The following is a 16421-nucleotide window of genomic DNA, read 5'->3' as shown; positions in this document are numbered from 1 at the left end:
AGTGGAATCGTAGTGTACAACATAGGCAATGCAAAATTCAGTGGGACTATTATTCACCTTCCTTACGGATACTATATTTCTATTAATCCATCTCAAAACTTCACTGTCTTCCATCCGGTATGTCACACTAAGATTTTTTACTAGGATCATATATTTTTAAAAAGATCCTCAGATCTTATTCACATCTTGCATTTTGAAATCAGTTCAAGCTTGTTTTATCTTTGGTGTCTTAATTTTTTATCTCAGCCAGTTGATATCACTTTGAATATTGATTGGTCTTCTGTTGTGTTTGATCATCTCTCCCAGATTTAATATCCACAATATAACAAATTTCTCTTTTTCTTTTTACCCAAATTATTGTTTTAATTTCTCAAGAATTCTTAACTGAGTTAAAAACTTCTGAAGTTCCAGAGTCTCCACCAGACATTTTATTGCTTGATGTTTTTACACTGGAAATTGTGATCCACAACAGAAGACACCCACCTATATACTTAACTATGTGAATGGCATAAATCAAAATTTTGGTAATCAGGGATGTCAGTTCTGACTGAGGCATTTCTGAAATAGAGTGCACCTGAGTTGTATTTCAGACTTTCATCGTAGACTTGATGTATTACATGTAATTCTCACTATATACCACAAATATCATCAAAAGCTACTTTACCATCAGCATAATCCTTAGATCATAATTTTGACCATTCTCTCCAGTCATACTCATTCATATCTATATCAACTTCATTGCTCAAATCACATGAGGAACTAAAACTTTGTGGAAAGTCTTTCATTGTAACTTTTCAACCATCACTTCAATGGCCCACAAAGAGTCAATATCTGTTGCAATCTTTATTTACTTATTTTACCTCTACCTCTATTATAGTTCTTCTTCTTTTTATTTATAGCTTAAATCATGAGGGAGATACCTCACAGCAAAACAAACTCCTGTCAGATTTTGTGCCACATGTTTACAAAGGCATCATTGCCTAATTACAGCTGTGTTGGTCCACAAGCCACAGCTCAGAATTATTCAGTATGAAGCAGCAAGGGAGGCTTTGATGTAGAGCCCTTAACGCAAGACAATGCAAATGACAATTTCTAGCAATTTTTCCCCCATTAATGAATAGTACTTCAGGGAGTGTAAAGGCAAGAGGCATGCAATTTCTGAACTATTTAAATTGCTAATTACATCTGTACAGGAGGTGTATTCCTAATGCAGACAATTACAATGGCTCCTAAGTGTTTGTCTTACAGTTGCTAATTACTGCAAAAGCCAATTAGTTACCACCACACCCCCCACAGTCCCCAGGCAGTGGCCCTGCTGCTTGTATACCACAGCCACAGGCAGCAGGAAATCTATACACCAGCCACTAGCTGCTGGCAGGAAGTCCCAGACTCTGGAGGCTAAGGGGCGGGGCTTTGGGGCCTCGCCCTTTGCCCTTTGCTGTGGTCACTTGCCATACTGCACATGCGCGACCCTGATTGTGCCATGTTCCAGGGAGGTGTCACAAGGGCCCGGCTAGTCACTCAGGCTCAGTGCCTGATTAACTATGAAAGGAGTCAGAAGCTCAGGAGGCGCTCTCCAGCTTTTTTACTCCCATCTCACAATCATTTGACGCACAACCAGCCCAATATGGGCAACCTGCTTTGTAAGTTTCGTTTCCCACCCCGTTGCCCTCCAATGTCTGGCCGTGGTCAGCCCTTTCCCCCACCTTCTCCAGTGATGCTGTTCCACAACCTTGCGGGGACCACCCCGCTGCTCCTTCACTTGCCCTGGGCTCTGGGCACAGGCTATTCCACCTGGATTGTAGGCCTTACCAGCCAGTTTATACATCCAGCCAAAGAGGCCATACCCCATCCTGCAGGCCGCATGTACCCCTCTGGGGATCCTTCCCTTGGTGAACTGGAGTAACTCTCCGAAAAAACCTGTGCTGTCTGTTCATAATTCCATGATGTTTGGACACTCCAGAGCCAAAAGGATCCCTCCTCTGGGGCGCAAATTCACTCTCCCACATTCACTATCTGAGAAGGTAGAGGAAGCTGTGGAGCTGGTACCATCCAGGCACCTCCCACTTTCTTGCCCATATGGGGTGGAGGAGAAGGTCCAAGAAGATCCCAGAAAAAACATGGAGGATCTTGTAGAGACCAAAGGGCAGAATGGTGGGAACAGGGTCCCCCATAACGTTGGGGACATACCATTAAAATCTAGTCCCCTGGAGACCAGTGGGCTTCTCAGTTCCTCACAGCGCAGCCCCACACCTTTGGACCTCCATCCTAATCCTCCAGGAGACAGTTTGAGGGAGAACACCCAGAAGTCTCTGATGAACTGCTGCCCTGAAGGCCACGTAGTCACCTCCTCCCATGGCCCAGCCGGAAATGTCACGCCTGACACAGATGCTGCAGTGCTCCGCGACCCAACCCCATGCTGCCCCTTACTGCAGGAGACATCAACAAAGGAAGTGTTGGGTGAAAACCATCAGCCTATAGGGGACACATCATACCTATCTAGGAAGGAGATACAGGTTAATGAGCCTTCAGGCATCTCATCAAGGAGCTCTTTTTCCCCTGTATCTGCCAGCAGTAGGCCCTGCAAATGGAAAACATCCACATCACATTCTCGGCCACTGCCACCGCCCCAGTTGTGAGGCCACGGCGAGTTGCCTCCACTTCCTAAGTTTTCTTGCATAGCTATTGACAAAAACCTGGACACCTTGAAGAATACCAAATGTCAGAGGGAAAAGATCTTGGAAGACAAAAGAGAGATCAAAGGAGACTGCTCAGACGCTCAGCCTGCCACTTCTTTATCCCTACTTGCCTCAGAGACTGCTAACTCTCTGCTTTTGGTGAGTCACACTTTGCAGGTCCCTATTCCTACTGATGACTTGGCTGACCAATCTGCCAAATGCCCGATTCCCTCTGTCCCTCCATCTTTAACACCAAACATTGGTCAGGAGACAGCACAGATAGTTTCTAAATCTTCTCCAGCTGTTCCTGCTGGTTTTGTTCCTCATCTTAGTTCCAATCTCATTTGTGGAATTCCTGTGAAGAAAGAAGGCCCTCTTCAGCCAGTCACTACTGTAACATATCTTATTTCTGACATCACCACACTTCCTAACACCTCAACCCCCTCCTTACAGCCACCCTCCTGCAACACAGAATCCCCAGTGCCTAGGTGTGTAGATTCCCCCCCCTCCTATCCCACCCGCCCCTCTTCCAAATCCTTCCACACATAGCCCTGTTTCAATTGTCCAGCCCATAAGTTCTAAGACAGTTGCTTCTACCATCGTAGCCAATGCATCTACATCTACCTCCAAGCTTACTTCAGGTCCTGGTGTATTCCACATGGACACCACTCCCCTTTCAAAGGCTGTTATTTTCAGATCTCCCCAAGAATCCAGAATGGGAGCTCCTTCATTTTCCCAGGGCCATTGCAGTTTGAAGCAGAGGTGCCCTGCAAAATCTCCAGTTTTCACCAGCCCACCTGGAGATCAGAAGACAGCCCTTCTCGCTAGTGTTGCTGTTTCCACTAGCTTGTCCCTTACGGATTCTGGAGTCACCTCCACTCCAGTAGGCAAGCCCTCTACAAACTGCAACTCGGCCTGTAACTGTGAAGCCATGGACACTACATCACCATCGCAGGCTTCCATCTTCTGTTCATCCCCTGAGCCCAGGGACAACCATTTCCCACTTAACATGGTGCTTTCTGGTTCTGATAACACACCACCCATGGCAGCACTGTGGTGGCCCATGACTCTATCCATTTACCTAAAAAGTCATCCATTGGACAGACCTCAATTTGCAACCACTCTGACCCAGGAATCGCCTCTCAGCCCACAATTGGGCATCATAATGGGCAGCAGCCTGACAATTCTCACCTGTTAGGAACACCAGTAGCCTCAACACAAGCTATGGGCCCAACTGCTCTTGTAGCCTAGCGCCCCAGAGACAACACAGTGAAGGCAGGTTTGGCAGGTTCTGCATCTATTACTACTCTCAGGATCCAGCTGGCCTCGAGTGACAAGCCAGGCATTCTGCCCATTGGCGTATCTACCACAACAGGCTTTGGAGTTGCCACGGGGATGCCCAGCACCAGGGATGGTGGCTCACCGTTAGCTGACAGTACTTCAGGCCAACATGTGTTTTTGGGACCTGCAGCCCCTATGGGCAGTGGTGTGTACATCCCAGGCCCCACTCATTCACAGGCATCTGGAGCATTCAACCTTGGGGCAGGACTGAACGGGGTACCAAGAACCATTTCTGCTCCAACTTTAGGTCAGACAACCTGGAATCGCTGTGGTGATGGCATGGCTGCTGCTGTAGGAGGAACAAATACTGTCACAGTATTTGGACAAAATGCTAGTTCCACCTTGAATCCAGGCACTTGGGGCCCACCCATCCAAAACCCAGGTAGTGGAGCAGTGGGGCAGGGCTGCACTGTTCCCACAGGTGGAGACTCTACAGTCCCCACTACTCATAAGTGCCCCGGGGGCTCATCCCGATGGAGAAAACTTTCCTCAGGTAGAGGAGATGCCACCATGGAGAAGAGGACTAAGAGACCAGGCAGCTTCCCCCTTAAATCTGAGCAGCAGGGGGCCAACCGTCAAAAACCCAGGTGATGGAGTAGTGGGAGAGGGCCATAGAGTTCCCGCAGGTGGAAGCCATCTTGTTATTGTTAGCCAGAAGTGCACCTGGAAGCCATGTACACAAGAACTAATTGCTTCGCGTGGAAGAGCCACTACCAAGCAGAAGACACGTGTATCAAGAGGCGTGCGTGTTTACCCCCTACAGAGCCCCTCAGACTTGCCTACCCACACTGCCTCTGCTGCAGTTGCAAGTGGCAGCACCAGCTCTATGCTTGGACCCACTTGTAGTTCCACCGTCCTTCCACGCAAATGCAGTCCTCCCACCCAGCATACAGATGGTATGCATGGAGGGGACAACGTGATTCCCATGAATCCCATTCTGTGTGAATGTAGAACCTAATAGTTCTTCACATCAGAATAATTGTGGCCGACCCAATACAAACGCAGCAAGTGCCATAGCGGATGCAGACAGTATCACATCTGTGATGGCAGGCCTCTATGTCGGCACCCCCCATAATAACACTGGGAGCTCACTTACCCCTAACACAGGTGGTGCTCTGGGGAACAGCTCCATGCCTGCTATGACTGGATACACTTATGGTCCCTCAGCCACACAGAGCACATGTACCCCCCATCAGCACAGCGCTGGTGGTGCAATGGGGGGTAGCACCAGGAAATTTTAAACAGAACTTGGACTTGCCCTAGTCAGGTACTCCTCTGATTTTGGAAGATCAAACACTGTGTGTTTCCTGGTCAACTGGGCCTGTGCTCTGGGCATGACTGGAGCACCTTCATAACCTGACTAGGACTTCACCTATAAATTCCTTTCTTTTGTCATGAAGAAGGACCTAATATTCCTCTGCAAATTGGATATAACCAGAAATTGACTTCTTTGCACCAGAAAGGGGCCCAACCCCTTTAAGTGAAACTTACACTGATCTCTTCACACAGAAAGTGTGTACATTGTGTGCATACATGTATTTATGTGTATTTCTCTGCATGTGCATGTATTGGAGGGCAAGGGGCACATGAGCCCCATTTAGAACTACACCAGAAAGACACCAGATTCAAGAAGTTCTAGTGGAGAATGGAAGAAAGCTACATAAATCATCAACCGTGCCATCCGTGGCATGACTGTGAACTTGGCTGACCCAAGCTCTGGACCAGTTTTCTCTGGTCTTGGGATGGGCAGGATACCACTGCTGCCTGTAGGGGCTCCCTTTACCCCTACCTATTTGCCTCCATGGGCCTTTATCTCTCCCACATTGTGTACTTAATGTACATAAAACTTTGTTATTAATCTGTCTTCGCTCATGTGTCTTTTTGACTCAGCAGTAGAGAAAGAATTAAGCTGTGTGAGTGGTGATGAGTTGAGCCAGATTTCACTATGCTGAATTTTCCACCTTGCAGTGACTGGGATTTAGAAGTGGCCACATGCTCTACCTGCACACACTGACTCCTGCAATCTTCATTTTGAATGTAAGGGATGACAATCCAAGAGGAAGTAAGGTCCAAAGGAGGGAGAGATGAGGTGACTCACCCTTGCCTCTTCCCTCTGTGTTTTGCTCTTCTTTCACCCCACTGTGACCTTACTAGGGCTAGATAACTTCTGATGTGTCAAAGGAAACCACTCAATGATTTTTTTTTTAGAAATGTTTAAATGTTTTCTTTTGTGTCTTCTTATGTAATTTAGACTTAGGCCAGTAATTCTTACACATTCCTATATCACCCAGAGAGGATGGAGAAAGGGCACATACCCGCTTTGAATTGTCAGAAATTTCAGTTTCTTTGAATGTATTGTGCTGCTTAAATGCAATAGAAGAGATGCTCTTCAGTAAGTGACCCAGCTCTGTTCTAAATCACTAAAATATCAAATCACACAAGTTACAACTGTGCCCAGTTCTGGCTGACACTAGACTTTTTTGCTGGATCTCCACTAGACTTAAAAAGCAAAATTTGTGACTGTGTGGAGCCTACATTCTAGGTGGATGGGAGTAAAAATATAAACATGCAAATTATCTGATAGATTAGCCAGTAACTAATGTTATGGAGTATAAAGTAGCATAGGGAGCATTGAGATTTAGGCAGAATCACAGCTTTCAATTTAAACAGTGTACAGGATAAGCCTCACAAGGAAGGTGGGGTAAGAGAGGAGGACTAGGGAGGTAAGAGAGGAGGACAGAGAAGATGTGGGTTGAATTCCCTGCACCATTTATTGGTTGCACAATGACAAACGGTAGAGCCATCCTTCAAGTGTCTCAGTGAATTCAATGCTTTTACATGGCCTATTTACCTTGCAAGATTTTTGGAAGGCTAAACTAAAATAAGGTAAGGAAGTAATTTAAATTATTATTGTTGTTTTGTTCTATAAATAAGGATAGATGAATGATATATAGATAGATAGATACATACATACATACATATATAATACATGGATGGAAATGGGAGATATAATATATCTACACTTAATGAGTTCCTTAGGCAATAATGTTGCCTTCACCAGGCAATTCGAATAGGAGATTCCATTTTAACAGGAGCGTTAAAGTCCCTACTTTTATGAAGTAAACACGTAGAAAAATATGATAACTGAGCCTAAAAATGCACAGCATTGAGCCTAGTGCAACATTTATGAGATTAGCCCTGTACGAAGAAAGAACGCCAGCACATAGAGGCTGCCGGATCCCTCCAGGCACCCTCTGCCTTTTTCATTTACTCTGAGTTGTTTATTACAGTTCCAGAGGATCAAAGTTCCTTCTTTGTGCTCTGTGACTGCAGAGAATCATCTGCCCTTTGTAGTCAGAACTGACTCTCAGAAGCAGTATTGAAATCCAGTTTGCTTCTAATAGTCTTGCACCCTCTCTCAGGCATGCCTGGTAATATTTCCAGGGACAACTTTTAAACATTTATACTTCCCGATTTTTTTAAAGCCTTCAAGCTAAAAGTAATATCCTGATAAGACAAACAGCCAACAAATATGTGATAGATGTAAAGATTTTGAATTTTATTTATTTTTTTATTTTTTTAATATTTTGGAGAGAGAGCACAAGTTGGGAGGGGCAAAGAGCCAGGGACACAGAAGATCTGAAGCAGGCTCTGAGCTGACAGCCGAGAGCCTGATGCAGATCTTGAACTCAAACCATGAGATCATGACCTGAGCTGTAGTTGGATGCTCACCCAACTGAACCACCCAGCTGCCACTTGAATTTCATGTTTTGATGCACTTACACAGTAGAAGCAATTTCTTTTTTTAAATCTGTTTTAATGTCTATTTCTGAGAGAGAGAGAGAGAGAGAGAAGCAGAGAGAGGGGGACACAGAACCTGAAGCAGGTTCTAGGCTCTGAACCATCAGCATAGAGCCCAACATGGGTCTCGAACCCACGAACCACAAGATCATGACCTTAGTTGAAGTTGGACACTTAACCGACTTAGCCACCCAGGTGCCCCATAGAAGCAATTTCTAAATAAACAGAAATATTTTGTTTTTATGAAAATAATACATAAGTATAATAGCAACTCGAATCATATTGAAATGTACCCCTTTTCTCCTGAGTTCCCCTCTCCAGAGACAGGTTTTTGCTACTTTGATGTCATCCCCTTAATTCTAAACATTATGCTTATCTTGCTGTATCATGACATACTCACTTTAGACAATATTTTCTTTTTCAACGTTTATTTATTTTTGGGACAGAGAGAGACAGAGCATGAACGGGGGAGGGGCAGAGAGAGAGGGAGACACAGAATCGGAAACAGGCTCCAGGCTCTGAGCCATCAGCCCAGAGCCCGACACGGGGCTCGAACTCACGGACCGCGAGATCATGACCTGGCTGAAGTCGGACGCTTAACCGACTGCGCCACCCAGGCGCCCCACTTTAGACAATATTTTTACCACTCTAACATTATGCAGGAAGATAAAACTCCACTACCACTGTTTTCCCTCCCTCTTCCTTTCCAATATGTCATATTCAATTAATTTTGCTGCTTCTCTCTGGTAACTTCATGTAATTTTGCTGGCTTTCTTGGTGAGGAAAGTAGTAGCAGAAGGCTAAAAGCACTGGTTCTGGAGATGGACCCCTGGAGTTAGAATCCTTGTTCTTCTGTTTTTATTAGCTCTGTATCCCTGCAAAATTTACACATCCTACCTGTACCCATTGTTTTCTCATCCATAAACCAGAGAAAAGGATACCTCTCTACCTTATGGGATTGTTTGTGATAATGCAAATAATGCATTTGTATCCTAGCATGTCTAGCACACAGAAGAACTCAAGAAACTTTAGCTATTATTCTTTATATCTTGTGTTATTAATTTTCACCCTAATCTCATGATTTTCTTTATGCACGAGGCTGTGCCCTGCAGCCCCTCTACCTTTCCTTTCCCCTTGTACGAATCACCATCTGTGAATACGTGCTTGCTTTTGTTTGTCTGTATTGTTAGCATTGACATTTTGCCATACAGTTGTAGTAGAGTGTTCTGTGTTTTATCCACAGGTTGGCTCTAAGGGTTGAAAACCAACAAACTGTGTTGACGAAGTATTGCTTAGTTCTGGGGAAAATAGTGTGAGAGGATTGTATTTTCTGCTCTGTCAGTATAGTGCTCTGTCTTTTCTTTAACATCAGTTGTTCAAAATCATGCTACATTTTAGTTTGGTTTATACTTTTCATGTATCTTAAATTATTTTTCCTAAAATTTGTACTATTTCTCTCTTTTAATCCTTGCACTATTTGCATATTTAAAAAAATATTTTTTTTTCAAACTTGATATTATTTTCTTTACTTGGCTGGGTCTCTTCCTTCCTTTTCTTCCTTTTCTTTCTTCCTTTTCTATGCACCTCCCTTACACAGTTTGGAAGCTATAACACCAAATGATATGATCCCAGAAGAAAGGGGGCCAAAGGGACTACTCAGACTGCCTTTAGGCTAGGCCAGAAATGCTCACTAATCACTAATTATGAGAAATGCATCATTCTGGCCCCATAATCCTAATTTTGTAGCTTTGTAGGAGAAACAGCACTATGGGTTTCAGCTAGCACTCCAGGTAGTCCACATTTCATATTGTACCACACTAGACCGTCAGTGAGAGCTCACCAAAGATCCCATATGTTTTATAAGATTAGAAATTTTGTATAGCATTTTGGGCTAAAACTCTTAGTGATAAGCAGGACTTTTTCCCTGCATCTATTTCTCAAGAACTAAAAGGTAGCTTGTGAAAATTTTCAGTAGTTCAGACTCCTGGATACGTGTCTTTCTTGTCCTAAATGCATTCATTTTAGAGACCTTGAAACTACCTGTGATGAGCCTGTTCAGGCCCTTCCTGAGCCAATCACTGCTAGGATCCTGGGGTGATGTGATATAACCAGGCTTCCTGGCAACAGTTCATACCTGAACTGGAAATGTTCAACAGTCCCAAAGACAGAGCATTGCCCTCAGATACCCCTTCCAAGTAGGAGAACTGAGCTTGCATAATCAAACAGGGGCTAAGAATTAGAGCCACGACGTGGATCTTTGGATTTTTGTCCAAGGCTGCCGGTGGGAGGAGGGCAACCAAACAGCAAGACAAAACAACTCCTGAAAGCTAGTCTCTTTCATGCAAACAGTGCCTTTGTTTTAATTTTTTTTTTTTTTTTAGTAATCTTTATTTATTTTTGAGAGAGAGAGAGAGAGAGAGAGAGATTGAGTGAGAGAGTGAGCAGGGGAGGAACAGAGAGAGAAGGAGACACAGAATCCGAAGCAGGCTCCAGGCTCTGAGCTGTCAGCATGGAGCCTGATGCGGGGCTCCAACCCATGAACTGCGAGATCATAACCTGAGCCGAGGTCGGATGCTTAACCGACTGAGCCACCCAGGTGCCCCAACAGTGCCTTTGTTTTAAATCCATGCTAGGCTGGACATCAGAGACTTTCTTAGAAGTAGTTTTCATAGCATGGAGGACAAATGAAAGTTGATGGGCAAAGAGATGAGGGTGGGAGGCCTTAAGGTAAAGGGTTTAAAACAGAAGCTCAAGTTTCTAATTTTTCACTGGACTAAACCCAGGCTGTCATATAGAAATTTGGAAACACTGGTGAAACACCCAAACTAGCCACATGGACAATCATTCACAACGATTTTTCTGGATAGAAATATCTCGTGTGTCCCTTGAAAAGGCTTATATTGATTTCACCAAATACATATCTCAAAGTTATGACTGAAAGTTGAGAAAAGTGTATGCTCAGACTTTGCATTTATCTTTGCTCGCAAATATATTTGTGGTGCTTACACTGTGACTATAGTGCTATGGTAAGGACTTGGCAAATATTAACTCACTTATCTTCATAATAGCAGTAGGTATTACTCATAATAGCCATTTCTGGGGGAAAGCAGAGAGGTTAAATAGCTTGTCCAGCATCACACAGTAAGTAGGTGACAAAACCCAACATTTGAAACAAGGCCATTTAGACTTTTACCACTTTGCTGTGTTACCTTATTAAAAACTGTGTTTAGGGAAAGGACTAAGTTGTCAAGAATGAACTAAAAGCAGAGGGGAGAAATGAGAAAATGAATGACAGCAGAAACTGAGGAGGAGCTAAGTTCAGAAATTTCTGGTGATGAGGACTAGAAATAATAAGATGCTTGTTGGTTAATTAAGATAGCACCTGAATCCACTGATAAATGACTTTGTTTAAAGTTCTGAAAGACTGGTTGAATGAAGAGTAACAATAATAAAAAAAAAAGTAGAAAGGAGAATAATAATATGACTTAAGTGAGGAGAAGGAATCTTTCCCCTCTACTAGGAGAAGTGGGGGATTGTGGGGGAGTATAGAGATCTTTCTAGCAGGTGTCTAGCATTTTACCAGGATGAACATGGACAAAAATGCTGACCATTCGGGGCTCCTGGGTGGCTCAATCGGTCATGTGTCCAACTTCAGCTCAGGTCATGGTCTCACAGTTTGTGGGTTTGAGCCCTGCCACGGGCAATGTGCTGACAGCTCGGAGCCTGGAGCCTGCTTCTGATTCTGTGTCTGCCTCACTTCCCTCCCCTGCTCGCACTCTGTGTCTCTCTGTCTCACAAAAATAAATAAAATGTTAACAAATACATATTAAAACAATGGTGACCATTGTACTGGTTTCAATGATCCCTCAAACCAAGCTTCAGTTTCCAAGAAAGACATACAGTTACAGCAACCCTACTGTGTGTTAGACACGTTACTAAGTGTATTTCCAGTTACACATTTTTTAAAGCTTATTTGTTTTGAGAGTGGGGTGGGGCAAACAGTGAGAGAGAGAATCCCAAGCAGACCCTGTACTGTCAGCACAGAGCTCAATGTGGGGCTTGAACCCACGAACTACCAGTCACACATTTTATCTGGAGTAACAATTCCTGTGAGGTATGGGTTCCCTATGGCTGCCATAACAATTCACCACAAACTTGATGGCTTAAAACACATTTCTTCTCTTACTGTTCTCAAAGTCGGAGGTCCAAAACCTTTTTCGCTAGGCTGAAATCAGGAGTTGGCAAGGCTGTGCTCCCTCCAGAAGCTCCATGCCCTTACCTTTTCCAGCTTCTGGTGGCTGCTACCATTCCTTGTCTTTTGACCACATTAATCTAATCCCTGTTTCATCAACACATTCTCTTTAATTGTGGTAAAATCTCCCTCTGCCTTTCTCTTAGAACACTTGGGGTTATTTTAGGGCCCATCAGATAATCTGAAATAATATCTCCATCTTAAGATCCTTAACAATCCCATCTACAAGATCCCTTTTGCCCTTTAAGGTGACATTCTCAGGTTCTGGGGATTCGGACATGGACTTTGTGGCAAGGGTATTATTCTTCTGAGATGCAGGAAAAAAGTTTAGAGAAGTAATTTGTCCCAAGGTCTTATGATGTTTCAGAGTGGCAATTTAAATTCTGTCATGCTCGGGCACCTGGGTGGCTCAGTCAGTTAAGCCACTGACTTTGGATCAGGTCATGATCTTGCACTTGGAGGATTCGAACCCCATGTTGGGCTCTTTGCTGACAGTTCAGAGCCTGGAGCCTGCTTTAGATTTGTGTCTCCCTTGTCTCCCTCTTTCTCTGTTTCGCCCCCACTCATGCTCTCTCTCTGTCTCTCTCTTGCTCTCAAAAATAAATATGAAAATAATTAATTAATTAATTAATTAATTAATTCTGGCATGCTGATTCTGGCTCCAAGCCAATATTACCCTGTTTTTAGCCACTGCGTATCCTTGGTTGAGTCACACTGCATTAGATAAAAGGCTAGGTACAGTCTCCTTTTTCTCACTTTGTTCTCCTGGTGTATTTATGAACATTTCCCAGAATAAAAGAGCTCAGAAATCTGCTATTCAGTCTTCCTAAGAGAGAGCATTTACTGTTTGGTTTGCACTTGGTAAAGGGTTTTTTATTTATTTTTAATGTTTATTTATTTTTGAGACAGAGAGAGACGGAGCATGAACAGGGGAGGGCCAGAGAGAGAGGGAGACACAGAATCTGAGGCAGGCTCCTGGCTCTGAGCTGTCAGCACAGAGCCTGATGTGGGGCTTGAACTCATGGATGGTGAGATCATGACCTGAGCCGAAGTCGGACGCACAACCAACTGAGCCACCCAGGCGCCCCATGACAATGGAGGTTTTTTTAAATTGAATATGCCACCAAGTAGTGTTATCACTACTTAATATATTTAAATAACAAAACAACAATAACAGATACTATAGATGCAAAACAAAAAGTGTGAGGGATTTGTCTGAAGCCATCCTAGAGGACAAAGAGCTAGTACCAGATGCCAGATGCCCAACCTGAATGCATCCTATCCAGTCCTGATTAAGCACCTGTTCAAAGGGATTGTGACTGATCACCTAGCACTTGAGACCTTATACCCCAACTTCAAGATGGAAATTAGCTGAGGGATCACAGATGCTTGTACTCATCACTAACCCATAATTGGCTATCCCTGTCCTTTGTGGGAGAGAACTTGGCACTTAGAAAACCCTTCTCTGCTTGAGAAAGAGCAGAGCAGCCTTTGCTCCTCTGGCCGTGACCTACTGTGCTTTGCAAAGGTGATTTGGCAAGTGCAGCTGCAAACCGGTCTCCAATATCACACACCTATGGAAAATTCCAGTCAGGTTTTAGACCCAGTCACAGTACATTTTTTTGAGAATCAGTAATGATTTGCTGAGGATCAGTAATGCTCTCCGTATGCTGGCTGACAAGGGCGTAATCTCTGTGCTTACTATACTCCATTTGTCAGCTGCACTCTGACACAGTTGTCCGCGGGATTCCTTAGGAATATTTGAGGTATTCAGGCACAATTTCAGGAGCTGCTCCTGCCTGTAGCCTCTCATTTCTTAGTCAACATTTCCCCATTGAGACTATGAATAAATCAACCTCCATAGGTTATCAGAGGCTTTCTTTCCTCTCTGCTGCATTTGAATCTGTATGCCCTATAAGGTCCCCATACCTGGGCATCTATTTCTCATCATCCTTATTTTCAGGAGTCAGGGCTATAAGGGTAATTGGCAAGTTCATTAGCTTTTTCATTTCTTCCCCTCTTGATTGTTTTAGAGTGATTTGTTAGAGACTGTGGGTTTCGATGTTTCTCAAGGCTCAGTGGTGCAGAGACAATAGTGGAATTCTGCCCTGGGGAGAAACAGCCATTCTGTTAATTGTTCTTTTCTTATAGAACAGATAATAAATTCATCTAACACACAGTTACTCGATGATTCTCTAAGTGCATTGCACGGGACCTCAATTAGACTGGAAATACTCTGCCTTTTCTGTTGGAAAGTTCTTTGCATTCCATAAAATCAAGTCTGCACCATGAGAAATTGAGTTTAACCTCTCAGCTATTGGTTGATCCATGAAGTTTGACTCCTTGAAATTTCCTCATCTTTATACTGTTGTGGAGAAAGGAATGGCTGGCCAAATTCTTGGTCAGATGCTCATATTATATTTCCTAATTAGTCACTTGTCTTTTAACTCTGTTTAGATTATCTTTGGCCATGTAGAATTTTTTTTAACTTTTACAAAGTCAAATCTGCGGTCTTTTTCTTTATGATCTCTCACTTTTGTGTTCTGCTTAGGGAAAGATTTCATTGCGGCAAGAATAGTACTCCTCATCCTACCTTACATTCTTGTACATATTTTCTTACAATAAACTACCATCAAATGCATACTATACAGGCAGTCCTTGCTTTGCACAGGACACCTATGCATGAATTTCAGCTACCATGATTTAGTTAAAGAATCCCAGTCCTGGAACAACACCATATATTAACAGTTAGAAAATCTGAAAAAGTACAAACTTCACAGCCAGTCCTTCAGCACTCAAATGACTATGCAGATCACAGATGTGTGTCATGATCAGTGGTCACTCCTGTCTCGATCTGTCAGTGCTGGGTCACCATGCATGGCATTCAGTTCACACAGAGACAGCAAAATGTATTGTTGGCTGCTTCCTTGTCGTCCTAGTGAATGTCCATATCACAGTTCACAAAATTGGATAATCGCAAGCAGGGGTGAGGGGCAACAAGGAGAGTAAATGACATCAGCCAAAAGGTTCACATTCAAGGAACTCTCAGATATATTTCCCCACAATGAAGGCACAAAGGATAAAATGTCAGAAGCTGGTAACAAACTCAAAATGGAGTGGGAGAATTTGCAAAAGCATGGAAGGGATTCCTGCTCTTTATGGTAAGCTATGCAACAAGAGGAGGGCAATCACTGTGCAGACTAGTCTGAGGAAGTCTTTTCTCCTTTAAAATAGACTTGATTTTTTAGAGCAGTTTTAGGTTCACAGCAAAATTGAGCAGAAAGTAGGGAGTTCATGTATACCTTCCATCCCTGAATAGACACAGCCTCCCTATGATCAACTTCCCACAACAGAGTGGCATATTTGTTACAATCGATGAACCTACATTGAAACATTATGACTCCAAGATGACAGACAGTCACCTTAGCATTCGTTCTTAGCGTCCAGTATTCTATGGGTCTGGACAAATATATAATGGCATATATCTACCTCTGTAGTATCATATAGAGTAGTTTCACTGCCCTAAAAATTCCCTTTGCTCTGCACATTCGTCCCTTCCTTGACCCTAATCCCTGGAATGCTCCGTATTTTTGCCTATTCCAGTGTGTCATAGAGTTGGAATCATACATGGAGTCTTTCAGATGGGCCTCTTTCACCTAGCAATATGCACTTAAGTTTCTTTCGTGTTTTTTCATGGCTTGATAGCTCATTTTAACACTGAACGGTATTCCGGTGTCTGAATGTACCACAGATATTCATCCATTCACCCACTGTGCTGGCAATTAAAGCTGCTATATACATCCTCAGACAGGTTTTTATGTGGACTTCACTTTTCAACTCCTTTGGGTAAAGATCAAGGAGAGCACATTGCTAGGTCGTATGGCAAGAGTGTGTTGAGTTTTTTGTTTTCTTTTTAATTTTCTTGTTTGAGTATAGTTGACACACAATGTTACGTTGGTTTCAAGTATACAACATAGTGGTTCAACAGCCCTACAGGTTATGCTGTGTTCACCATAAGTGTGGCTACCATTTGTCACCATGCAACAGTATTACAAAATCATTGACTATATTCCCTATTCTGTGCCTTTCATTTCCTTAACTTGATACATCTCATAGCTAGAAGCCTGTATGTCCTATTCGCCGTCACCCGTTTTGTCCATCTACCCACCATCTTTTCCTCTGGCAACCACCAGTTGTTCTCTGTATTTACGGATCTGATTCTGTTTTCTGTTTGTTTATTCATTTTATTTAATAGCATGTTATTATTATTATTATTTTAATGTTTATTTTTGAGAGAGCAACAGGGAGAGACAGAGCATGAACAGGGGAGGGGCAGAGAAAGAGGAAGA

At 43.3% G+C, this 16421-nt stretch overlaps 1 protein-coding gene across 1 annotated transcript; it reads left to right on the top strand.

Moving 5' to 3' along the window:
• The first annotated feature begins 1946 nt into the window (after positions 1-1946).
• On the top strand, positions 1947-2639 carry LOC123607228 (putative UPF0607 protein FLJ37424). The gene has a single exon (XM_045496379.1). It carries the CDS (start codon positions 1947-1949, stop codon positions 2637-2639), a length of 693 nt encoding a protein of 230 aa, XP_045352335.1.
• The last annotated feature ends 13782 nt before the right edge of the window (positions 2640-16421 follow it).

The sequence above is a fragment of the Leopardus geoffroyi genome, chromosome A2 (assembly GCF_018350155.1).
Source record: "Leopardus geoffroyi isolate Oge1 chromosome A2, O.geoffroyi_Oge1_pat1.0, whole genome shotgun sequence".
In the NCBI taxonomy this organism is placed as follows: Eukaryota; Metazoa; Chordata; class Mammalia; order Carnivora; family Felidae; genus Leopardus; species Leopardus geoffroyi.
This window is presented reverse-complemented; position numbering and strand designations above follow the sequence as displayed.

What these genes read in the sequence shown, in the direction of transcription:
- LOC123607228 (XM_045496379.1), top strand. Translation starts at nt 1,947, where the DNA reads ATGTTTGGACACTCCAGAGCCAAAAGGATCCCTCCTCTGGGGCGCAAA.